This window comes from Xenopus tropicalis, chromosome 9 (genome assembly GCF_000004195.4).
Source record: "Xenopus tropicalis strain Nigerian chromosome 9, UCB_Xtro_10.0, whole genome shotgun sequence".
NCBI classification, from domain to species: domain Eukaryota; kingdom Metazoa; phylum Chordata; class Amphibia; order Anura; family Pipidae; genus Xenopus; species Xenopus tropicalis.
In genome coordinates, this window is record NC_030685.2 from 6203298 (window position 1) to 6229158 (window position 25861).

Here is a 25861-nt window from a genome sequence, read left to right on the forward strand (position 1 = left end):
CCCCGCTGTGTAGCCCCGGGGCAGCCGTTCCTGCACTGGTACAGCTGGGGTGTTTGCTACAGAAACCCTACTATAGTTTATATAAATACCCCGCTGTGTAGCCCCGGGGCAGCCGTTCCTGCACTGGTACAGCTGGGGTGTTTGCTACAGAAACCCTACTATAGTTTATATAAATACCCCGCTGTGTAGCCCCGGGGCAACCGTTCCTGCACTGGTACAGCTGGGGTGTTTGCTACAGAAACCCTACTATAGTTTATATAAATACCCCGCTGTGTAGCCCCGGGGGCAGCCGTTCCTGCACTGGTACAGCTGGGGTGTTTGCTACAGAAACCCTACTATAGTTTATATAAATACCCCGCTGTGTAGCCCCGGGGGCAGCCATTCCTGCACTGGTACAGCTGGGGTGTTTGCTACAGAAACCCTACTATAGTTTATATAAATACCCCGCTGTGTAGCCCCGGGGGCAGCCGTTCCTGCACTGGTACAGCTGGGGTGTTTGCTACAGAAACCCTACTATAGTTTATATAAATACCCCGCTGTGTAGCCCCGGGGGCAGCCATTCCTGCACTGGTACAGCTGGGGTGTTTGCTACAGAAACCCTACTATAGTTTATATAAATACTCCGCTGTGTAGCCCCGGGGGCAGCCATTCCTGCACTGGTACAGCTGGGGTGTTTGCTACAGAAACCCTACTATAGTTTATATAAATACCCCGCTGTGTAGCCCCGGGGGCAGCCGTTCCTGCACTGGTACAGCTGGGGTGTTTGCTACAGAAACCCTACTATAGTTTATATAAATACCCCGCTGTATTGCCCCGGGGGCAGCCATTCCTGCACCGGTACAGCTGGGGTGTTTGCTACAGAAACCCTACTATAGTTTATATAAATACCCCGCTGTATTGCCCCGGGGGCAGCCATTCCTGCACCGGTACAGCTGGGGTGTTTGCTACAGAAACCCTACTATAGTTTATATAAATACCCCGCTGCGTAGCCCCGGGGGCAGCCATTCCTGCCCTGGTACATCTGGGGTGTTTGCTACAGAAACCCTACTATAGTTTATATAAATACCCCGCTGCGTAGCCCCGGGGGCAGCCATTCCTGCACTGGTACAGCTGGGGTGTTTGCTACAGAAACCCTACTGTAGTTTATATAAATACCCCGCTGTGTAGCCCCGGGGGCAGCCATTCCTGCACCGGTACAGCTGGGGTGTTTGCTACAGAAACCCTACTATAGTTTATATAAATACCCCGCTGTGTAGCCCCGGGGGCAGCCGTTCCTGCACTGGTACAGCTGGGGTGTTTGCTACAGAAACCCTACTATAGTTTATATAAATACCCCGCTGTGTAGCCCCGGGGGCAGCCATTCCTGCACTGGTACAGCTGGGGTGTTTGCTACAGAAACCCTACTATAGTTTATATAAATACCCCGCTGTGTAGCCCCGGGGGCAGCCGTTCCTGCACTAGTACAGCTGGGGTGTTTGCTACAGATAAGAGATAAAATCCCATTATATTTTATAAAGATGATATGTAACCTGTGCCTGTGCAAAGTACAGGTACTGTTTTATTATTACAGAGAAAAGGGAATCATTTAACCATGAAATAAACCCAATAGGGCTGTTCTGCCCCCAATAAGGGGTAATTATATCTTAGTTGGGATCAAGTACAGGTACTGTTTTATTATTACAGAGAAAAGGGAATCATTTTACCATGAAATAAACCCAATAGGGCTGTTCTGCCCCCAATAAGGGGTAATTATATCTTAGTTGGGATCAAGTACAGGTACTGTTTTATTATTACAGAGAAAAGGGAATCATTTAACCATTAAATAAACCCAATAGGGCTGTTCTGCCCCCAATAAGGGGTAATTATATCTTAGTTGGGATCAAGTACAGGTACTGTTTTATTATTACAGATAAAAGGGAATCATTTAACCATGAAATAAACCCAATAGGGCTGTTCTGCCCCCAATAAGGGGTAATTATATCTTAGTTGGGACCAAGTACAGGTACTGTTTTATTATTACAGAGAAAAGGGAATCATTTAACCATGAAATAAACCCAATAGGATTGCTCTGCCCCCTATAAGGGGTAATTGTACGTAACCTATATTTGAGCTCAATAGCTGCCTTCCCAGACTAGTACCAGTAGAACATGGGTTATACTGTACTCTCTTACCCAGAATGGGCCTTCGCTAAGTGGAAGAGGAAGGTGAGGGTGTTTTGCAACTACGCCTCTCTTGCTGCTATGAAGAAAAATGAAACCAGAGGGCGCCTAAGGTTCTTGCAAATAACAAAATAAGTGTTTATTAAACATCCACAGGGTTACTCACAATACAGCTTCAGAGGCCAGTGGTACAGGCAACACATACAGAATGTAATACAGACTGACACTCCCCTGCGGGCAGACTGGCAGGAATCTCACTGCCACACCCTGTAGTGCATCCCCTCAGGGAATTCTCTATCCTGATTCCCTATTCACTGGGATCCCTACACTACAGGCAATGTGGCCTGGGAGAGATACCTCCAAAACTGCCAGTCCTATGTAGGAGCTCAGGACTGCTCATTCTAGCTCAGCCCTTACACCCCTGAGTGTTACTATAAAGGGAGCTACACTTGCCACTAATGCCGCCTCATTCACGGGAACCTGTTCCCCGACTTCAACTGGGCCCATACCCTGGGCTCTCAGCACACAACCACCCTCTTCCTCAGGTGGAAGCAAACAAGAAGGTGCCTCACTATACCAAAGTGAGGCAGGAAGTGGTCACCATACCTTCTAACCAATAGCACACATGTTAATGAACTCACTTAGATACATTCCCTTCCGCCCAGCAACTAAGGGAACGGAACCTGTAGGGATTTAAAGCCATATGGACCATTTAACCCTATGGGTCCCTACATATATCTTAGTTGGGATCAAGTACAGGTACTGTTTTATTATTACAGAGAAAAGGGAATCATTTAACCATTAAATAAACCCAATAGGGCTGTTCTGCCCCCAATAAGGGGTAATTATATCTTAGTTGGGATCAAGTACAGGTACTGTTTTATTATTACAGAGAAAAGGGAATCATTTAACCATGAAATAAACCCAATAGGACTGTTCTGCCCCAATAAGGGGTAATTATATCTTAGTTGGGATCAAGTACAGGTACTGTTTTATTATTACAGAGAAAAGGGAATCATTTAACCATGAAATAAACCCAATAGGGCTGTTCTGCCCCAATAAGGGGTAATTATATCTTAGTTGGGATCAAGTACAGGTACTGTTTTATTATTACAGAGAAAAGGGAATCATTTAACCATTAAATAAACCCAATAGGGCTGTTCTGCCCCAATAAGGGGTAATTATATCTTAGTTGGGATCAAGTACAGGTACTGTTTTATTATTACAGAGAAAAGGGAATCATTTAACCATTAAATAAACCCAATAGGGCTGTTCTGCCCCAATAAGGGGCAATTATATCTTAGTTGGGATCAAGTACAGGTACTGTTTTATTATTACAGAGAAAAGGGAATCATTTAACCATTAAATAAACCCAATAGGGCTGTTCTGCCCCAATAAGGGGCAATTATATCTTAGTTGGGATCAAGTACAGGTACTGTTTAATTATTACAGAGAAAAGGGAATCATTTAACCATGAAATAAACCCAATAGGGCTGTTCTGCCCCCAATAAGGGGTAATTATATCTTAGTTGGGATCAAGTACAGGTACTGTTTTATTATTACAGAGAAAAGGGAATCATTTTTTAAAATGTGAATTATTCAGTTAAAATGGAGTCAATGGGAGATGGCCTTTCTGTAATTTGGAACGTTCTAAATAATGAGTTTCTGGATAAGGGGTCCTATACCTGTACTAATCCTAGTAGGGTCGGGTCACTTTCTGCTCCCCAAAAATGCAAAAACTGAAGAGCAAAAGAGAAAAGGAGGTGAAAAGGAAAATGGAAAAGGGAAAGTAAAAAAGCAAAGGAAAAATAAAACAGTGGAAAGAGGATTGTCTCACAGGATCTCACCCCCCCAAAAGATTCCTTTGACCCTCCCCTTTATGGACACTATTCCTTGGATCCAGTGTTGGATTCTCTGATTGACAGCAGAGAAAAAAATGCAATGGAGGCAACACAGGTTTATAAGATTCTCTTTATTTAGGATATTAATTCACATATCATTAATATTGCATGCATTTATATATTTTAGTAATTTCACATTTATTTATTAAGATTATTTGAAACATTAGGGAGCATGAGTGGGGCTGAAATACAACATTATGCTGATTGCAGGGGGAGGGATTTCCCCCATTGGTAATTGTGTTTATTGTTCCTCCTTCCTGTCTTTATTATACGATGTATCCCTTGATGTAGAGAGTAATATTTTGAGAGAATTTGCAATTGACCTTCACTTTTCATTATTTGTGGTTTTTTAATTATTTCACTTTCTGTTCAGCAGCTCTCTAATTTGGAATTTCAGCCATTATCTGGTTACTAGGGTTTAAAGGACCTTAGCAACCAGGGAGTGGTCTGAATGTGAGACTGATCTATTTATAGGAGAGGATCTAAATAGAAAATTAAGTAATAAAAAGTAACAAGAACATCAACATTGTAGCTTCACAGAGCAATAGTTTTTTTGGCTGCCGGGGTCAGTGACCCCCATGTGAAAGTAAAAAGAAGGCAAATAATTATAGTTAAGTTAATAGAGCTTCTTCAGCAGACTCCTGCATTGTAATCTGTTTTTCAAAAACACAAACAGATTGTTTTATAATTTATTTTGAAATATCACATGGGGTTAGCCATATTCTTCATTTCCCAGGGTGCCATAGCCATGTGACCTGTGCTCTGATAAACTTCACTCACACTTTACTGCTGCGCTGCAAGTTGGAGTGATATGATATCTATAAAATATGCTGCCCCACTGGGCATATATATTCCCTTTAAATGGGCATCTTATAGGCTTACAGTATTAGGAACTATTTTTTTTAACTGGTTTAGAAATAATTATCACTACATTTCATCAGTTAAATGCTCTCCTTTGCTGCAGTTTTCATAAGTTTATTTTACATTTTCTTAAGTAAAAAAAGGTGGAGCTCGTAATACACTATGAGAGACGGGTATTAAGGCAGAACATATTTATTTGTTAATTTTCATTTCATATACTTCCTTTAAACTGTCAAGAGCCTTTTCTTCTGTTATGTTGCACCAATCATCAGGCAGATCAGCCGGCAGTGCATTATAATACTCAGCAAACTCACTATTAAACTTCACAAAAACATATTTCCAGTAGTCGGAGGCTGTGATGCTGGGGTCAGGCTGAATGGCCCAGTCTGGGTAGATTAGACGATAATCCTTATAAGGGTGCCATTGCTCATTTGTGTCTGAATTTCTAAAACAAGAACCACTGATAACATTAGTTGAACATATCTCTGTAATCAGCTTACCGCTCTTCTCATGTAGCCAATGTCCTAACATTTTAAGCAGCTCACTGCTCTCTGCATATTGCCAGTTTCCTAACCCTTGAGGCCGATGGACAGAGGCAAAGTGCTCCTTATGGTCAGTACCTCCAGCCTCACAGGGGGCCTTGCAGAAGGGACACTGCTTCCCACAGCCAAACACCTTCTTAAACAGCTCTTCCTCAGGTTCCACTGTGAGTTTGGCAAGTACTGATTCTGTACTGGAAGATCCAATCTCTGATCTGATCTGTTTCTCTGTTTCTGTGATGAAAAACTCAATGTCCTTTGAGAACTGTTTGATATCTGCTTTGTTTTGGAAACTCACCGACTGCAGCTCCATCTGGTCGATAACTAATTCACTTTCTAACATCTTACAGAACATTTCCAAAAAGTCTGAGACAGTGGCTGTATCTTGTAGGTTTTCACGAATGGACCTGATTCTTTTACAGATTTTAGTCAGAATGTTTGTTTGCAACTTTTCTAGACCTTTATCATAAGTCATTAATATGTGCTGGTAAATCCATTCTTCCACATACTGCTCATAATCATCAATATAAATTATAAACTGAGAACATCTCTGATCTTTTAGAAGTTTCTCAAGTAAATGTGACTGAAAGTGCGGCTACTAAATTCTTTGGGACTTTTATTAACCAGAATATCATCTACTATTTCTGCCCCCAGATGTTTATAAATCTGCTTGGTTATTGCCGGCTTCAGGCAGAGCTCACACAACTGTTTGGCTCGACTTTGTGTTTCATCCTTCTCCTGGAATATATTTTTAAATGTTGTCAAATAATGAGGTTTTAATCTTTCCAGACACAGAATAGGATCAGTATTAAGGAATATCAGGTGCATCTCCCAGAACGTCCGAGCTGCACTTCCCAAAACATGGAGTTTTAGATCCAAATCAAACTCATGGGTAATGGGCAGTTTCTTAGCATCTTCCTCCCGGAGCCTTTCATTGATTATATTGAGTAATTCTTGGCAATAAGTCCCATCATAATCTCCTTCTATTTTAAACTTCTCTGAGACATACTTTGAGCATCTTCTTATTAAAGAGAAAGCAAGACTGGCTGTTTTATCATGGTATTCATTGGTCCAGAATTGTTTCACACCTTTTAGTGAATACCATTTCAAGTCAATGTGCTCATCTTTAATCTGGAATTCACAATTTCCAAACTCATCTAAATGTTCTATACTGAGCAGTTTCTCACTTATAGAGCTCCCCATGTTGGACAAGTCCCGTTTGAGCTCCAGTAACATTTCCTGACTGACGTTGCGTTTCTGTAGAAGATTCTTCGGCAGCTCAGCCATTGTACTTTCCCACATGTTCTCAAATTCCTTTTCTATTTCCACATCCCCAAGCTGACTTTTCCTTTCTCTGACCTGTTCTATGAGATTGGTGACTTTCTCTTCAATAGTTTCTTGGTAGGTTTTCTGTATATTATTTATCTGACTTTTCTGTTTTTGGATCCTAATAGTGTCGTCAATCTTTAATTCTGCAGAACTTTTCATTTCCCTTTGGAGAGAATGTACCCGTCTGGTGAAATCCTCTCTGTACTTTTCAATTAAGCGAACATTATTTTCTTTATTTGTAAAATATTTTTGTAGCAAATCTAACATTGTTTCCTTCTCCTCGCAAAGAAAAGAAATCAATTTATCTTTAATATCCATGACAATTTGTGGTTGTAGTTCATCTGCTGACTGATTCTTGATCTTGTTCTCAGTGCTAATGAGCCGGGTATGAAGCTGTTTGCGGAAGTCCCATTCCCACTGAGAGTATTCAGTTTCTAACTGATTGTAAGCTTCAGCTACCAGGCTGTTTCTGAAACTGAAAATGAAATTCTCATGTTTTACTGAGTTCCACAAACTTTTTACCCATTCAATAAATTCAACAATATCTTGGGGTTGTTTCTCCATGAATTGAAGCAAATATTTTTTCAGTTCATACACATTCTCACTGTAGCCGGAGTTTACAGAAGCCATGGGTGGGACACCGTACCAAAGCCCAGGAATGTACCAGTTGTCTTCCATCAAGTTATAATCCATGATTTCACTGAATTTAGTGATCCCACTCTTTTTTTCCATGTTGGCTGCTGTTCTGGTCATCTCATCCAGCTGCCCCAGGAGTTTCTTTCTATCCCTCAGGTTATTATCATCAGCAGAAACATCACTCACATTCTGATGAATAAACTGGCACTTGGGTTTCTTCCCTATTTGCTTCATCCTAAGAAATGCATGAACCACAATCTGCAGTGTGTCTCTCATTTCTGCTGTATTCTCCATGGCCATATTGATTATAGTGATATCACTGAGCCCAACCACTAGAGTTGCCAACTCATTGTCATGTTCATAGCTGTCCTCCAGAGAAGCCAGTTCTGGGGCTTTCAGACCTTCAGTGTCAATCACCAGAATAAAGTCACAGCCCAAGTTCTCCTTGAGATTCTCTTTCAGGTTAATCAGTGTCATGAAGGCTCCCCGTGTGCATCGCCCACTGGACACTGAAAACTGCAGCCCAAACATGGTGTTCAGGAGGGTGGATTTCCCTGTGCTCTGCACTCCCAGCACTGTGATTACTCTCATTCTGCATTTCCCTCCTGTCTTCTTATCCAACTCAGTAAGAAGATCAGTTACCCACTGTAGGGGGATGTTAGAGGCATCTCCATCTATCAGCTCCAATGGGAACCCATCCAGCAGCAGATCAGCAGCAATTCCTGGGAGATTACAGAATTGTATGTTATCTGTCTTGATTTTGCCTTGACTCACCATGGAACATTCTGCCTCATAAAACTGCCCCATCTCCCGCAGAAAATGTTCTACTCCCAAAGAACAGTCAGATATTTGTTGGTCTAACTGATTTAGTTCCATTTGGTCATTTGCATTATTCAAGCATCTGTCCTTGTATTTAGCCTTCAACATGGAGAGATTGTTTCTAGCCATTGAATCAAGTGCAAATTTTATCCATTTCAGGAAATAATGTTTCTCTGTTTGAGACAAATGTGTGATGGCAGAAATGAACTTACTCATAGAGTCAGGCAGATCATGTTGGTTCTGCTCCCTGTGTAACTTATTGAGCTCCTCTATCAGCTGAGATCGGTATTCTTCTGTACCTTTATCCCCTTGTTTTCGCATTCTGCACAATTCCTTCTCTATCTGGGCCACTTGCTTCCACAGATCCCCTTGTAGTTTCATTGTCTCTTTCTTATATTGTACCACATCTTGTATCTCTTTAGTTATTTCTTCAGCATATGTCTTTGCTTTCTGACATTCCTGGGAATTTTCATCCACCTTGATGCCAAGTTCCCTGGCTGTGTTTGATAAATCTTCCAGTTTTACTCCCTTATCAGATTTTATCAGAAACTGTTTTATAATGGTTTGTACATGTTTCACTAGTCCTGCATCATTTGCTTTTTTATGTTTTATCAGTATATGGGATTGGCTAATATTCAGCACAGAGTATAACATTTTCAAGAATTTTGATTCTTTACTGATACTTTTCCCACTAGGAGTAATGATGAAATAGAAGTTGGGGTTGGATTTACTACACTGGGCTAATAGCTCACACTCTCTCTCATTAATGCTCTCAGCAAATACAAACACTGCTGATGAGACCTGGGTTAGGAAGCTGAATTGGGTCCAGTTAGACTCTATGTCTCCACGCAAATTAGTAACAGCAACAGGTTCTGGGAAAGTGTCAGAATTCTCTTTTCCTACAGGTAAAAACCAGGAGATTTCCACTAGGCCATCAGAGATTTGTCTTTCAATATTTCCACCCACCATATTGTCATGAACAAAGAAGTCCTGGTACTGCTGAGCTGGGCTGAGCACTTGGTTGAGGATTTTAGATTTGGATAATTTGCTTTGCCCCAGTCTCACAAAGGAGAACAATGGCATTTCTACTTGAACCAGGTTTTCTTCTACAAATCCCTTATTCTCTGCCAAAGTATGTGGTCTCCATCTCTTGACAATGTCTCTCAGGCCCCAGAGCATGAAGGTGCATTCTGGGCCATCACCAGCAGGGAGCAGCAGTGGGACAGCAAACTGACACAGGGACATTTTGGATAAGATGTTCTGCTGTAACAACATATCTGAGCAATGCAAGAGAGCACACAGAATGTCTAATGGATTGATGGAATTAGATTCACACTCTTTGCTATAAAAACCAATATGCTGATCGGCATCTACGCCAGTCTCTGTGTGCTGAGCTATATCCTCCTCTGTGTTAGCAGCATCTTTCTCTGATTTCTCAGAAATATCCTCAAGTTGAATTGTTCTTGCAGTCCTGTCCAGCGCCATCAGTTTCCTTAGGAGAGCCCAGGGCAGGTCTTGTACAGTCTGGGGGGCAACTTCATTTATATTCTCCTGCCCAATGTCCAGGATGTCCCTCAGGGAGAGCTTAGACTCTTTATAGGCTTCTATCATTTCATTCAGGAGCTTTCTTTTTTCTTAAAAAAAACCAAAACATTCAATCTTAGTTTGATTTACATGTGTATGTGTAAGAGTGTGTATGAGGGTATGTAAGGTGTATGCCCAGATATAGATGTAACCCTCAGAGTTGCATCAAATACTGATATTAAAGTTACACTAAAACCTAAAAAAGTATGTGGCTAGAAATGTTTGGCTATGTGATTTGAGCTTTTGTAGCAGCCCAAAGCCACCAAAGCTCTATAGCAATTTATAATGAGGTTTTCCATCACTATAATTCTCATTGGTGATGTTTCTTGCATTTATAATTCAATTTTTCAGCAACTTCTGTAGCAAAACTAGGGGGCGCTATGGGGCAGTGTGATAGTTGGGGTTTCAACCCCTTTAAAGCTTAGGTATGATTAATATACTCACTTTCCCCTTCCACTATGCCCGACAGAGCAGGGAACCTGGGCAGCATCGTCTCTAGGTGAGTGAGGAACCTCTGGCAGTCGGACTCATCTCTCTGTAGCACAAACTGGATCAGCTTCTCTGCTCGCCCCGCTGGGCTCTTAGCTTCATCCTTACTTCTGTACTCATCTGGGCCATTTTGGAACAGGGACCCTAATTCCTGGAAAGCCCCATTCTCGTCCTCTGTAAAGATTTCTATAAATTCACTTTCATGTTGTTTTATAATGTGAGATGCACGGGCCATTGTTTCCCAACTGATGAACCTGGGAATATATAGAAATGCAATTGGAACAAAATCTCAACAAAACACCCAAATATATACATGTATCCATGTTTTCCATGTATATTGCCACACAAGGCATAAAAGCATTTACAATATTACCAATATTAGACATGGGCTTAATAACCAGAATAAAGAAGAGAATAAATAACTAAATGCAGCAACAACTGAATAAGGATTCATTGAGCAGTGCAGTGGGACATGATTAAAGGGGCACTAAACCCTGCTGCACAGCGTGGCTCAACCAAACGTTACTCAGCTCTTGCTGGACTACAAATCCCAGAATAATGTAACATATAATGAAGGGTGAGGCATGCTGGGAGCTGTAGTCCAACAACATCAGGGCTGTATTCTTAAAGCAATATTGCACAATAAAACTTTCCCAGCTCTCTAGGGCCCGCATTGGCAGCATTGAAATGCAAAAGAATCCTCCAATGAGAATCCCAGCTGATCTGTATAAATCTGGCTCCCTGTTCTCTGTTCCTGCAATTGGAGTTGGGAGCATTAAGCACAGTTTCCCAGCACTGAACAAGTCTGTCCCTTTATCCCCATGTCTGATTCCTGTGCCATATAATGACGGGAAAATGACGGTCATATTCTTCATTCTGTGGTCGTTGCTGGGGATTTGAGTGGTTGACACAGGATATGGTGCTTAAAGGGTTACACAAGATAAATGTAAACAAGGCACCTGGGCCAGATGGAATACACCCTCGGGTACTGAGAGAGCTAGGGGCAGAATTACAGGGGCCCTTGTTTCTGATATTCTCAGACTCGCTTTCATCAGGTATGGTACCTAGGGATTGGAAGAAGGCGAATGTCACTCCCATATTTAAAAAGGGAGTAATATCTCAGCCTGGCAATTATAGGCCTGTAAGTTTGACATCCGTGGTGGGCAAGTTATTTGAAGGCTTGTTAAGGGATCACATTCAAAATTATGTAGTGGAGAATGGCATTATGAGCAGTAATCAGCATGGCTTTATGAAGGACAGGTCATGTCAGACCAATTTAATTGCTTTTTATGATGAGGTAAGTAAGAAGCTGGACAGTGGGGATGCAGTAGATATAATCTATTTGGATTTTGCCAAAGCATTTGATACCGTTCCCCACAAACGACTGCTTTCTAAGCTAAGGTCTATTGGTCTTAGTGAAGTCGTTTGCACATGGATAGAAAACTGGCTACAGGATCGGGTACAGAGGGGGGTTGTTAATGGCACATTCTCTACTTGGAATAAGGTTCTCAGTGGGGTCCCTCAGGGTTCTGTACTGGGTCCACTCTTGTTTAACTTGTTCATAAATGACTTAGGGGAGGGTATTATGGGTAATGTATCAGTGTTTGCAGATGACACAAAACTCTGCAGACCAGTCAATTCTATCCAGGATGTGGCACCTTGCAGCAGGATCTTGGCCAACTGGCAATCTGGGCAGCTAAGTGGCAGATGAGATTTAATGTGGATAAATGTAAGGTCATGCACCTGGGATGTAAAAATATGCAGCCACTTATACCCTTAATGGGACTGCACTAGGCAAATGGAGAAGGAGCTTGGAGTCCTTGTAGATAATAAACTTGGCTGTAGCAAGCAATGCCAGGCAGCAGCTGCAAGGGCAAACAAGGTTTTGAGCTGTATTAAAAGGGGTATAGATTCACGGGAGGAGGGGGTTATTCTTCCCCTTTACAGAGCGCTGGTAAGGCCCCATCTAGAATATGCTGTTCAGTTTTGGTCTCCAGTGCTCAAACGGGACATTATTGAGTTAGAGAGGGTCCAGAGAAGGGCAACTAAGCTGGTAAAGGGTATGGAAAGTCTCAGTTATGGGGAAAGACTGGCCCAGTTGGGTCTGTTTACACTGGAGAAGAGGCGCTTAAGGGGGGACATGATAACTATGTATAAATATATAAGGGGATCATATAATAACCTCTCTAATGTTTTATTTACCAGTAGGTCCTTCCAACGAACACGAGGGCACCCACTCCGTTTAGAAGAAGGGAGGTTCCGTTTAAATATTCGGAAAGGATTTGTTAGGTAGGGGAGATAGCTCTCAGTACAAGTGAGGGAATACAGGGGTAGGGGAGATAGCTCTCAGTACAAGTGAGGGAATACAGGGGTAGGGGAGATAGCTCTCAGTACAAGTGAGGGAATACAGGGGTAGGGGAGATAGCTCTCAGTACAAGTGAGGGAATACAGGGGTATGGGAGATAGCTCTCAGTACAAGTGAGGGAATACAGGGGTAGGGGAGATAGCTCTCAGTACAAGTGAGGGAATACAGGGGTAGGGGGGATAGCTCTCAGTACAAGTGAGGGAATACAGGGGTAGGGGAGATAGCTCTCAGTACAAGTGAGGGAATACAGGGGTAGGGGGGATAGCTCTCAGTACAAGTGAGGGAATACAGGGGTAGGGGGGATAGCTCTCAGTACAAGTGAGGGAATACAGGGGTAGGGGGGATAGCTCTCAGTACAAGTGAGGGAATACAGGGGTAGGGGAGATAGCTCTCAGTACAAGTGAGGGAATACAGGGGTATGGGAGATAGCTCTCAGTACAAGTGAGGGAATACAGGGGTATGGGAGATAGCTCTCAGTACAAGTGAGGGAATACAGGGGTAGGGGAGATAGCTCTCAGTACAAGTGAGGGAATACAGGGGTAGGGGGGATAGCTCTCAGTACAAGTGAGGGAATACAGGGGTAGGGGGGATAGCTCTCAGTACAAGGGAGGGAATACAGGGGTAGGGGGGATAGCTCTCAGTACAAGTGAGGGAATACAGGGGTATGGGAGATAGCTCTCAGTACAAGTGAGGGAATACAGGGGTAGGGGAGATAGCTCTCAGTACAAGTGAGGGAATACAGGGGTAGGGGGGATAGCTCTCAGTACAAGTGAGGGAATACAGGGGTAGGGGGGATAGCTCTCAGTACAAGTGAGGGAATACAGGGGTAGGGGGGATAGCTCTCAGTACAAGTGAGGGAATACAGGGTTATGGGAGATAGCTCTCAGTACAAGTGAGGGAATACAGGGGGAGGGGGGATAGCTCTCAGTACAAGTGAGGGAATACAGGGGTAGGGGGGATAGCTCTCAGTACAAGGGAGGGAATACAGGGGTAGGGGGGATAGCTCTCAGTACAAGTGAGGGAATACAGGGGTAGGGGGGATAGCTCTCAGTACAAGTGAGGGAATACAGGGGTATGGGAGATAGCTCTCAGTACAAGTGAGGGAATACAGGGGTATGGGGGATAGCTCTCAGTACAAGTGAGGGAATACAGGGGTAGGGGAGATAGCTCTCAGTACAAGTGAGGGAATACAGGGGTAGGGGGGATAGCTCTCAGTACAAGTGAGGGAATACAGGGGTATGGGAGATAGCTCTCAGTACAAGTGAGGGAATACAGGGGTAGGGGGGATAGCTCTCAGTACAAGTGAGGGAATACAGGGGTAGGGGAGATAGCTCTCAGTACAAGTGAGGGAATACAGGGGTAGGGGAGATAGCTCTCAGTACAAGTGAGGGAATACAGGGGTAGGGGGGATAGCTCTCAGTACAAGTGAGGGAATACAGGGGTAGGGGAGATAGCTCTCAGTACAAGTGAGGGAATACAGGGGTAGGGGGGATAGCTCTCAGTACAAGTGAGGGAATACAGGGGTAGGGGGGATAGCTCTCAGTACAAGTGAGGGAATACAGGGGTAGGGGAGATAGCTCTCAGTACAAGTGAGGGAATACAGGGGTAGGGGAGATAGCTCTCAGTACAAGTGAGGGAATACAGGGGTAGGGGGGATAGCTCTCAGTACAAGTGAGGGAATACAGGGGTAGGGGAGATAGCTCTCAGTACAAGTGAGGGAATACAGGGGTAGGGGAGATAGCTCTCAGTACAAGTGAGGGAATACAGGGGTAGGGGGGATAGCTCTCAGTACAAGTGAGGGAATACAGGGGTAGGGGGAGATAGCTCTCAGTACAAGTGAGGGAATACAGGGGGAGGGGAGATAGCTCTCAGTACAAGTGAGGGAATACAGGGGTAGGGGAGATAGCTCTCAGTACAAGTGAGGGAATACAGGGGTAGGGGGGGATAGCTCTCAGTACAAGTGAGGGAATACAGGGGTAGGGGAGATAGCTCTCAGTACAAGTGAGGGAATACAGGGGGAGGGGAGATAGCTCTCAGTACAAGTGAGGGAATACAGGGGTATGGGAGATAGCTCTCAGTACAAGGGAGGGAATACAGGGGTAGGGGGGATAGCTCTCAGTACAAGTGAGGGAATACAGGGGTAGGGGAGATAGCTCTCAGTACAAGTGAGGGAATACAGGGGTAGGGGAGATAGCTCTCAGTACAAGTGAGGGAATACAGGGGTAGGGGGGATAGCTCTCAGTACAAGTGAGGGAATACAGGGGTATGGGAGATAGCTCTCAGTACAAGGGAGGGAATACAGGGGTAGGGGGGATAGCTCTCAGTACAAGTGAGGGAATACAGGGGTAGGGGAGATAGCTCTCAGTACAAGTGAGGGAATACAGGGGTAGGGGGGATAGCTCTCAGTACAAGTGAGGGAATACAGGGGTAGGGGAGATAGCTCTCAGTACAAGTGAGGGAATACAGGGGTAGGGGAGATAGCTCTCAGTACAAGTGAGGGAATACAGGGGTATGGGAGATAGCTCTCAGTACAAGTGAGGGAATACAGGGGTAGGGGAGATAGCTCTCAGTACAAGTGAGGGAATACAGGGGTAGGGGGGATAGCTCTCAGTACAAGGGAGGGAATACAGGGGTAGGGGGGATAGCTCTCAGTACAAGTGAGGGAATACAGGGGTAGGGGAGATAGCTCTCAGTACAAGTGAGGGAATACAGGGGTAGGGGGGATAGCTCTCAGTACAAGTGAGGGAATACAGGGGTAGGGGAGATAGCTCTCAGTACAAGTGAGGGAATACAGGGGTAGGGGAGATAGCTCTCAGTACAAGTGAGGGAATACAGGGGTAGGGGAGATAGCTCTCAGTACAAGTGAGGGAATACAGGGGTATGGGAGATAGCTCTCAGTACAAGTGAGGGAATACAGGGGTAGGGGGATAGCTCTCAGTACAAGTGAGGGAATACAGGGGTAGGGGGATAGCTCTCAGTACAAGTGAGGGAATACAGGGGTAGGGGGGGATAGCTCTCAGTACAAGGGAGGGAATACAGGGTTATGGGAGATAGCTCTTAGTACTAGTTGATCCAGGGACTGGTCCGATTGCCATCTTGGAGTCAGGAAGGAATTTTTTTCCCTTCTGCGGCAAATTTGAGGCTTCAGTTGGTTTTTTTTTGCCTTCCTCTGGATCAACTAGTAGTTAGGCAGGTTATATATAGGCATTATGGTTGAACGTGATAGACGTACGTCTTTTTCATCCTAACTTAATATGTTACTATGTTACTATGAGCCATGGGGACCTTTGAACTTGTTTATGCAGCGTCTGGCTAAATAGGTGAGTTTGTATAGTTGTAGCTGTGAGTTGATCAGGGCAATCCATCTGGAAAGTGTTGGTGAGGTTGGGCCCATCCAATGCATGGCTATTGTCTTTTTGGCGTAGAAGAAAAGCAGTCTCATGAGGCATCTGGTATATATTCGTGGCACCAGGGAGTCAAGTAGGCCTAGTAGGCACGTGGTTGGGTTGTAGACTTGAGGGAGCGACAGTTCTGTGGCCATAAAGTGCACAATTTGCACAGTCCCATATCAAGTGAAAGAAGTTAGCGGAGGGGGCCTTGCATCTCAGACAAGTGGGAGAGGCAAGTTTTCCAAGGGAGTGTAATTTATAGGGTGTAATAAAGTATGTTTGATGAATAATTTTGAATTGTATGAGTTTATCTCTAACGCTCACTAAGGGTTGATATAGATTATCAATTATTTCATGCCAGTCATCGGGATCTAAGCGGATTCCGCTTGCTTCCCACTTATATTTTACTCTGGCCAGTGGGTCATAACGCTTTGAGATCAAGTGTTTGTATGTGTTGGAAAGAAGTTTTTGCCTAGTTGGTTGGGTTATTAGATCCTCCAGATCGCTGTGCTGTGTTTGTGGCGGTAATGTTAGGAATTGGGTTGAGCAAAGATGTGTAATTTGTATGTATCTAAATTCTGACAGGTCAGGTCGGGAGACAATTTGGCGTAATTGGGGTAAGGTGTTTAGGGCTCCGTTTGTGTACAAGTGGTCGATGCGCTTGACCCCTAGTTTAGCCCAGGTTTCTGCAACTGGGAATGTCGCAAAATGTTTAAGGTTGGTGTTACCCCATATTGGTGTATCGGGGGATAGTAGTCCTTTTGTATTGGTGAGGTGTGTCATGCTGTCCCATGCTCTTTTTGTTGCGTCCAGGACGGGCGGTAGAGGGCTAATGTCTTTTCGGGTTCTATAGAGGGCGTTGTGTAGGCTTTCAATGGAGGTAAAGTATAGGGCTTCCAGTAGTGATGCTGGGTTTTCGGTGTCAAATGTTTTCCAGTTGGCCACGTCCGGTCAATGTCTTGTAGGACTTTCTTGGGTATGTAGCTGGGAGTATTGCTAAAGATATATAGATATTTTGGAAGAAAAAGCATTTTACATATGTTGTTTCTTCCAATTAGTGTTAAGGGTAGTTTTGTCCAGAATTTAAGGATGTCTTTGAATCTGTTATGAAGTGGATGGAGGTTATCTTGGAGAAAAAGGGCTGGGTCTTTATTAATCTGCATTCCTAGGTATTTAAACGTATTTGCGATATTGAGGGTGCATTCTGGGTCTGTCATTTGCGGTGTTTGTCCATCTAAGGGGAAGATTATGGATTTTTCCCAATTAATTTGTAGTCCTGAGAATCTGCCAAAGCGTTTGACTATTTGGATCGCTGATGTGAATGAATTATGGGGGTCAGCTAGATATAGTAGCGTATCATCTGCATATAGGAAGATTTTTTCCTCAATTGTTTTATATATGAGGCCTTTGACTTGTTGGGAGTGCCTGATCGCAATAGCCATAGGTTCAATGGCCAGTGCGAAGAGGAGCGGGGAAAGGGGGCATCCCTGGTGGGTGCCTCGAGTAAGTGAGATTGTGGGGGATAAGATTCCGTTTACCCTGATTGTGGCTTTGAGTTCTCTGTACATTAGTTTGATCCATTTAGTAAAGGTTGGGCCGAAGCTCATTCTAGTAAGGACTTCCCAAAGGTATGGCCACTCTATGTAGTCAAACGCCTTGGCAGTGTCCAGGGACACTACTAATCTGGAACCCGGGTTCTCATGTGTGATTTGTAGGTTGAGAAAGAGTCTTCTAAGATTGAAGCTGGTGGATTTGGATGGCATGAATCCTGTCTGGTCAGGTTCGACTAGGGTGGATATTACTTTTATGAGTCGTTTGGCTAATACTTTGGCTAGGATTTTTATTTCCATGTTGAGTAGGGATATTGGCCTGTATGAGGAGCAGAGTAAGGAGTCTTTTCCAGGTTTGGGTATGACCACTATGGTTGCATCATAGAATGATTTAGGAAGAGAGAAGCTCTCAAGGGAGTGCATTAGTGTTTCGTGCAGTTTAGGTACTATTTCTTTAGCGTGTGCATGGTACCATTCTATTATGAAACCATCCGGTCCTGGGGATTTGCCTGGGGGGAAAGATAAAATGGCTTCTGCTATTTCGTATTGAGTGATAGGGGAGTCTGCGTACTTTGCTTGTTGTCTTGTGAGTTTTGGTAGAGGGAGTGTGTTGAGGTAATCATGGAGTTCTTGATTAGAGTAATGTGCAGTGGATGTGTATAGTGATGAATAGTATTTATACACTATAAGCATACTCGCGCTATTTTATGTGCGGTATTTCATGCGATATTCTTGTCGCGATAAATAGCGTGCGCGGTATTTTCCGTATGCATGCTATTTATCGCATGCGCTAATTGTCGCGACATTACGCACGCGACAATCGGCAGCATAAATCTGGCGACATTTTGCCCTGGGAGAGCACAGAGTGCTAGAGAGGTGCTGTATTAATGTTTATTTGCAAAAAACCCCCCAAAAAGCAATAAAAATATAAGTAAGAAAAAAAAAGAAGTGCTAGAGATAATAAAATGGGGGGGGGGGGGATTTAAGAATATTTAGGCAAATACTTAGGGGTCCGTTTGCTAAAGTGGCTTAAATTAAGTGGGAGATTTTAGACACAGAATAAATGGCAAATATGTTATGGGCACTTTATTAAACGGGAACAAATATAATATTGCAATTATTCTGGCAACAAAACATTGGATTGGCAGTTATCCCACTCGCCAGAAAATACGCTACGTACTAATTAGCGCAAGTTTTACTATTCAGCAAAATGGGCTAAAGGCAAAATTGTTGGCAGAATATTTGCAAATATTTAACCCATATAGCATATTAATGTGTTACTGATGTAAGAGTGTAGGGGAAACTACATGAAAGTATAGAATACCATATCAAGGAAGGAAAAATAATGAGACATTACTCAGTTTAAAAGTATAAAAATATCAAATTTTACTATAAGAAGAAAAAAGTGGGGGAAAAAAACTTAGGACTTGCTGCCCTTGAGTTCTTCCATGTCCCTCTTTAACTGATCCACTTCCCCCCGGAGCTGGGCCAGCTCACCCTTCATGTTGGCCAGGTCCTCCTGCACTGATGGTTCCGCAGGAGAACCTGGCGCCCAGCGCTTGGCCTGGGGGGAGTCTGGGGCCTGGGGGGAGAACTCAAGGGCCTGGGGGGAAACTGGGGGGAAACTAGGGGAGGAAAGAAGGGGGGGTGTCTGGGGCCTCGGGGGACCCTGGGGCCTCTGGGGCATATTCGGCCTTGGGGGGCTCTTAGGCCGATGGTCCTGGGGCCTCTGGGGCCAGTTCTTGGGCCTCTGGGGCCGCAGGTCGGGCCTCGGGGGCTGGAGGATGTTGGGCCTCTGGGGCCAGAGGTCGGGCCTCGGGGGCCGGTGCTTGGGCCTCTGGGGCCGGAAGAGCCTGCTGCTCCACATGAGCCTGGAGGGCCTGGGGTTGTGCCTGGGGAGGAGGCACCAGCTGAAGTTCTGTGAAATAGTATTGCAAGATGTTATTTTGTGTAATATATTATATATATATATATATATATATATATATATATATATTCATACACCATCATAAATAACGGGGCCCCTCACAACAACATTTTTTGGGCCCCCCTCCTCCCATGCCCCCAATGGCCCCTCCCCCTATGAACCCTCACAGCAATACAAAGGACACACAGACATTGTTAGCCAGGACCCCCTAAATCATTCGTGGCCATTCCCCCAAATGACTCACACTATGGGCCGCTCCCTGCTGCTTCCCCCCTGCTTTAAACTCATTTATGCATATGTATTTGAAAATAGATGTGTGTATATATATATATATACAATAGGAAGTGCTGGGAAGCTGCACACCATAAGAAACAATAATACCCGGGTGCCTGTGGGAAATCAAAATCTAGACAGGCATGGGGTGACGGCACACACAGGATTCTCACAAGGAGTCACAAAGATGTGAAATAATATTCAGAGGTTTATTGTGAGCAACGTTTCAGTTCCTCACTGGCATTATGGTTGAACGTGATGGACGTATGTGTTTTTTCAACCCCACTTACTATGTTACTATGTTACTTTCATCATCCCTGACATTTCTTACATTTGTACCTTTAGTTCAAATTACTTGCTAAATCTTTTACTGAACGTATACTGTAACATGTAACAGCATAATAAAGTACAATAATTACCTTCCGCAATTTCAGCAACCAGTTCTGGGCTCCTATGCTTCAGGTCAGACCACAGCCGCCGGAGCTGGCGGGGGTCCACATCAATTCCAAAGCCCCCGTGCAACCCAGCTTGGAGGTCGCGCAGGATGGCTCTCTTCCTCTCGTGGACCCCTAAGTCCCCCAGTGGCGGGTCATCATATCCTGCACGCAGGAGCACGCTGATAATGTAGCGCCTTTCCCCTGGTAGCAAGTCTGAAACCCCAGGCATGGTCCTCTCAGTTTGGTGGCTGCAGGATCAATGACACAAAATGGCCCCAAGTCGCACATGTCACGAGATTACAAAATCGCCACAAAATGTCCGCAAGTCACGAGATTACAAAATCGCGACAAAAAAAAAATCGCCAAAATATACATAGTAATGTATTTTACGCGACAAAATATTCACCGCTATAGTACTGTATATTTTGGCGACAACATATTTACTGCTATAGTACTGTATATTAGTAGGGAAATTCCATACATGCCAAGACTTTAGTAAAATTGAGTAAAAAGACACAGACTTGAATAAATAACACTGTAAGTCCATATTTTATTGCCAAAAACTCATTTACTGTACTTTTCTATAATTTTTCGCCTGCCTGTAGTAGGTGTTAATTTTCGCATAGCCGAATGCGATATTTAGCGCGCCAAAGTTATAGTGAATCATGCGATCGTATTCTTTTCAGCGCGGAAATTAACGCATGCGCTAAAACTAGCGCAAAAAATACCGCATGCATCTGTCTATAGATGGGTCCAGACAGTTGTTAAAGTCGCCCATAATGCATATTGGAGCCGGGGGTAGCATTAGCATTGTTTTGTACATCTCATGTAAAATGTTGTCTGTGAAAGGTGGAGGGATGTAGAGGTTGGCTACTATAAGTGGGTTGCCTGCTATGGTACATGCTACTATCTGGAACCTGCCCAACCTGTCAGAGCGAGTTTCTATTAATTCAAAGGGTAGTCCCTTTCTAACTAAAAATGATGTGCCTCTGGCGTATGTAGAGTATGTGGTATGGTGCGTATAGATGACCCACGGCCTTCTGAGTGCCAGTACTTTGTTTCCAATTAAGTGCGTTTCCTGCAGTAGAAGAATGTGGGGGCTATACGTTTTAAGGTAATTAAAAATTAGTGCTCGTTTTATTTTATCGTTTAAACCCCTTCCGTTCCAAGAGATTATTTTGACTGTGCTCATTTTGGAGTGGGTGTGGGATTTTGATACTCACTCAGTATGTTTTGACTCCCGGGTGCCCAGATGTTGCATGGCTAAATTCGGCTTTGCAAAGGTAGTTGGTCCAGCTGAACTGGGGTTAGGGTTTGGTAGTATAGGGATTGTAAGGAAGGAAAGAGGAAAAGGTTACAAAACATGTAAACAAAAAGGGTTCCCAACAGAAACCCCCCCCACCCTGCCCAACCCTTAAAGTCTGCTTAGTTTCCCAAACTTGATGTAAACTGGAGGAAATGGTTGCCCGTAACAATCCGGCATCGGAGCTGCGGGGAGCTCCGTGGTTGGTTTGTCCCGCTGGTTGCATCCTGGGCCTTTGAGGGTAAGAGTAGACTTTGTACAGTCCTTGTGGTTTGTTGAGGATTTTTTTTCTCCCCCCCCTTTTCCCCTCCCCCTCACAATCCCCTCTCCCCCACCCTTGGTCTCCTCTTCCACTTGTCTCTGCTGCTTTTTTTTTTCCCCCCCTCATCCCAAGTTCTCATCTGAGCTGGTTATAATGCTGTAGTGTGGCTTGTTTCCTTGGGTTTTTGAGTTCATGGGTTTCAGTGGGTGAGTAGGTGGTGGTCCGGGAGTGGCTGTAGTCCGGTTTGCTTTCCCCCAATAAGTAGTTTGTTTCAGTGCTGAGTGACCAAAGTGGCTGGTTCTTTGTGTAGTTTGTTGTGGGGGTCTTCAGCTTGTTTCTGTATTACTTTGCCACATTTGTTCGCTAGAGTCTGTTGGTTTGGGTTGTTGTTTGTTCTGTTGTGGATCTTGTTAGCTTGTTCAGGCTCCAGATCTCTCAGTGGTTTGAGGCTGTAGTTTTGCTGGTGTGGCAGTGTTGCACACTGGTGTGCCCCAATATTTGTGGTTGTTTCTGGGGGATGGGTAGAATTTATTTCCCCCCCCTGCTTTTCTTTCTTTCCCCCCCCAAAATTTGTGGTACTCCTGGGGAGGTCAGAGTGGTGTGGGTCAGGGGAGCTGTGGTTGGGGGTATGTGATTTCCAGGAGTTTGCTCTTACCCCTTAGTTTTGCGATGTGCAGTCACTGGGTGCAGTTCTCAGGGTCTTGGGCTTCTCCTTGGCCTTGCCTCAATCCACTCGATAGCTTCCTCGGGGGTATTAAAGAAATAGGCCCGGTTTGCATCATTTATTTTAAGCTTTGCCGGGTAGGTCATAGCATAGGATAGGTTTAGTTCTCTTAGTTTTCTTTTTACTCCAGTAAATGTGCTGCGGAGCTTTTGCAGTTGCGTGGAGTAGTCAGGGTACAGTGATATAGGTGCCCCATTATGTACCAGGTGGCCTCTTGCCCGTGCTTCAGATAGAGCTGCATCTCTATCACGAAAGTGTAGTAATCTTATAAGAAACGGGCGCGGGGGAGCTCCCGGTGGTCTGGGGCGGCCTGGAACACGGTGCGCTCTTTCTACCGTGTAATGGGTGGTGAAGGCTGCATGGGGTAGGAGCTGTTTGAGCCATTGCTCTGCAAAGTCGGTTGGTGCTTTACCTTCCGAGCCCTCTGGCAGTCCCACCACACGGACATTATTGCGCCGCTGTCTGTTTTCATAATCATCCAGCAGTGCGGCTTGTTGTTTAAGTTGCTGCTGGAGTTCAGTGAGTTGTGCCGGCAATGGAGCGCACGTGTCTTCTAGCTGGCTCACTCTGGTTTCCACAGCTGCGGCGCGTTCCCAAATGGCTTGGAGATCTACTTTTATAAGACAGAGATCTATCTTGACCTCCTCAATGTGTGCAGTAAGCGTGGCTTGGCATGTCGCTATCGCTGACAGTATCGGGGCCAAAGCATCAGGTGGGTGTTCATCCGAGGGTTCTGGTGGTGGTAGCGGTGGTGGCGGTGATGGCGGTTTGGCGCCATTTTGGATCAGCCGCCTTATAAATTGATCCAGTTTCTGCGATGCATCTGCTTGTTTTTTGGGCCCTTTGCTACCACCCATGGTGTCTTGGTGGTGTATGGTAGTGGGTGATTGTTGTGGAGTGTGTAATTTTCCACTCTATTTGCTGTCAGGATCAGTTGCGCCAGGGAGCTCACCGAGGTGCAACATGTTAGTACGGCATGCCCCCGCTCAACCGAACTTTACTACATTGCTGCTGGACTACAAATCCCAGACTAATGTAACATTCTGAAGTTTTGCCGGTGCCACATGCCACATGTGGTTGCTTAGGGAGCTAAGTGCGTGGCTAAACTCTTGGTGTAGGAAGGAAGGGTTTGAGTTCCTAGAGCACTGGGCTGACTTTTCTTTGGGGTACAATCTATACAGCTGTGATGTATTGCACCTCAATGGAAGGGGGTCTGCTGTGCTAGGGGAGAGAATGGTTAAGAGGCTGGAGGAGTGTTTAAACTAGACAAGGGGGGGGTGGGTGAGCTAGAGTTTTATGAGAAACCTAAGGGCACATTTACTAATCCACGAACGTCCGAAAAGCGTCCGAATGCGTTTTTTTCGTAATGATCGGTACTTTGCGACTTTTTCGCAACTGCGACGAAAAAATCGCAAACACCATGAAAAAGTCGCAAAATGTTCGTTTTCCAATCCGAATTTTTCTCATTCGGATTTGTGGATTAGTAAATCAGCCCCCTAGTGTAGACGGTGCTTCCGTTGTTACAAAGGAAACAGACTAATGTTCACCTTAGCTCTAACTCTCCGTTAGCTAATGTAAACATCAGAGGGAGAAGTAGTTATCTCCGCTGCATGCTGGGTAATGTGCAAAGCCTGGGGAGCTGTAGGCTATTGCATGTATTGAAAAAGGGAAAATTGTTTCATACTTACCGTGATTTTTCCTTTCCTTGTCCTCTCCATATCAGCACTATCCGGGTTAGCTCCTCCCATTCCCCATTGAGAAGAACCCTCCCCAACTAATAAATATCCGTCCTGCCCCTTTACCTGTGTCTGGTAGCAAGTTCGAATATTTTTGGGAGGGAAGTGCTGATATGGAGAGGACCAGGAAAGGAAAACCACGGTAAGTATGAAATAATTTTCCCTTTTCCCTGGTCCTCTCCCTCTCAGCACTATCCGGGATGTAGCAAGCTCCCGATGACTGGGTGGGAATAAATACTACAACATGCAGTGAACATTATTTATTTTGAGAAGAAGCTTCTCTTAAAACATGGTGACCAAATTCAGCCTGGTTTGCTGATGACACATCCAGCGGGTAGTGGGATATGAAGGTGTTTGGAGATGCCCAAGATGCTGCCCTGCATATCACTTCCAGGGATGTCCCTGCCTCCGCTGCCCATGAAGCTGCTTGACTTCTTGTTGAGTGGGCTGAAATTTATTGTGGAAGACTGAGCTGTTTAGACATGTATGCTTCCTTGATGGTCTTCTTTATCCATTTGGAGATGGTGGCATTGGAAGCTCTTTCCCCTTTCCTGGCTCCACCCGGCAGGACAAAGAACCTGTCAGCCTTCCTGAAACTTTCTGTGGCCTGGCAGTAAGCTTTGATGCATCTGCCAACATCTAGGTAAGTTAAAAGATTCTCTTGCTCTCCTGATGCCCCTTTACCAATGGATGGTAGGCACAACTCATCCCTGATGTGATACTCCGTTACTACTTTTGGCTTGAATGAAGGAACGAACTTCAGGATTACTTTGTCCGGAAAAAACATGGGACTATCTTCAGCGAACTTGAGGGCCTGCAGTTCTCCTACCCTCTTAGCTGATGTGACTGCCACTAAAAATACAGTTTTTAATGTTAGGTGCCAGACAGAAAGAAACTCTAAAACCAATGGAAGTTCCCACTGAGGGCAGGAGGGCCTCTTTGCTGGTAGGATCTGGATGGCTGCCTTGAAAAACCTGATTATTAGAGGATGTAGTGCCCATCTGGTCTCTGAGAAGGCCGAAATAGCTGACACTTGAGTTTTCAGTCTACGGACTCTTAACCCTTTTTCCAGACCTGTCTGAAGAAATTCCAACAATTCAGCAACTGTGACAGAAACTTCCCCAGATCTCTTGGACTTCCAGTCTATGAAGGCTTTCCATACTTTACAGTATCTGGTATTGGTGGAGGCTTTCCTAGACTTCATCAGGATACGGATGACACCCGCAGATAAACCTTGTGCCTCTAGGCCTTGCCGCTCAACCTCCATGCTGTTCGGGGCCAGCTGACATGGATCCGGGTGGATAAACGGCCACTGATTTAACAGATCTATGGGACATGGCAACTTCCAAGGAGGACTGACTGACTTCAGCCAAGATTGGATTAACGCATCTGTTGCTTGTGCACGAGGATCCCGTATCCGTGAAAAGAACTGGCTGCACTTTGAATTGGCAGCTGTTGCCATGAGATCCATGCCCAGTCTCCCCCACAGATCCACCAGGTGGCTGAATATCCTGGGGTTCAGTTGCCACTTGTGGGGGTTCAAACTGTTTCTGCTTAAGAAATCTGCCCTGATGTTTT

At 44.7% G+C, this 25861-nt stretch overlaps 1 protein-coding gene across 1 annotated transcript; it reads right to left on the bottom strand.

Moving 5' to 3' along the window:
- Window positions 1–4804: 4804 nt before the first annotated feature.
- Window positions 4805–10567, bottom strand: LOC100488691 (up-regulator of cell proliferation-like). The gene is given in 3 exon segments (XM_031893624.1): window positions 4805–6051; window positions 6054–9878; window positions 10273–10567. Coding segments are annotated over 3 exon segments (5043 nt in total). The 5' UTR covers window positions 10553–10567; the 3' UTR covers window positions 4805–5113.
- Between the last annotated feature and the right edge of the window lie 15294 nt (window positions 10568–25861).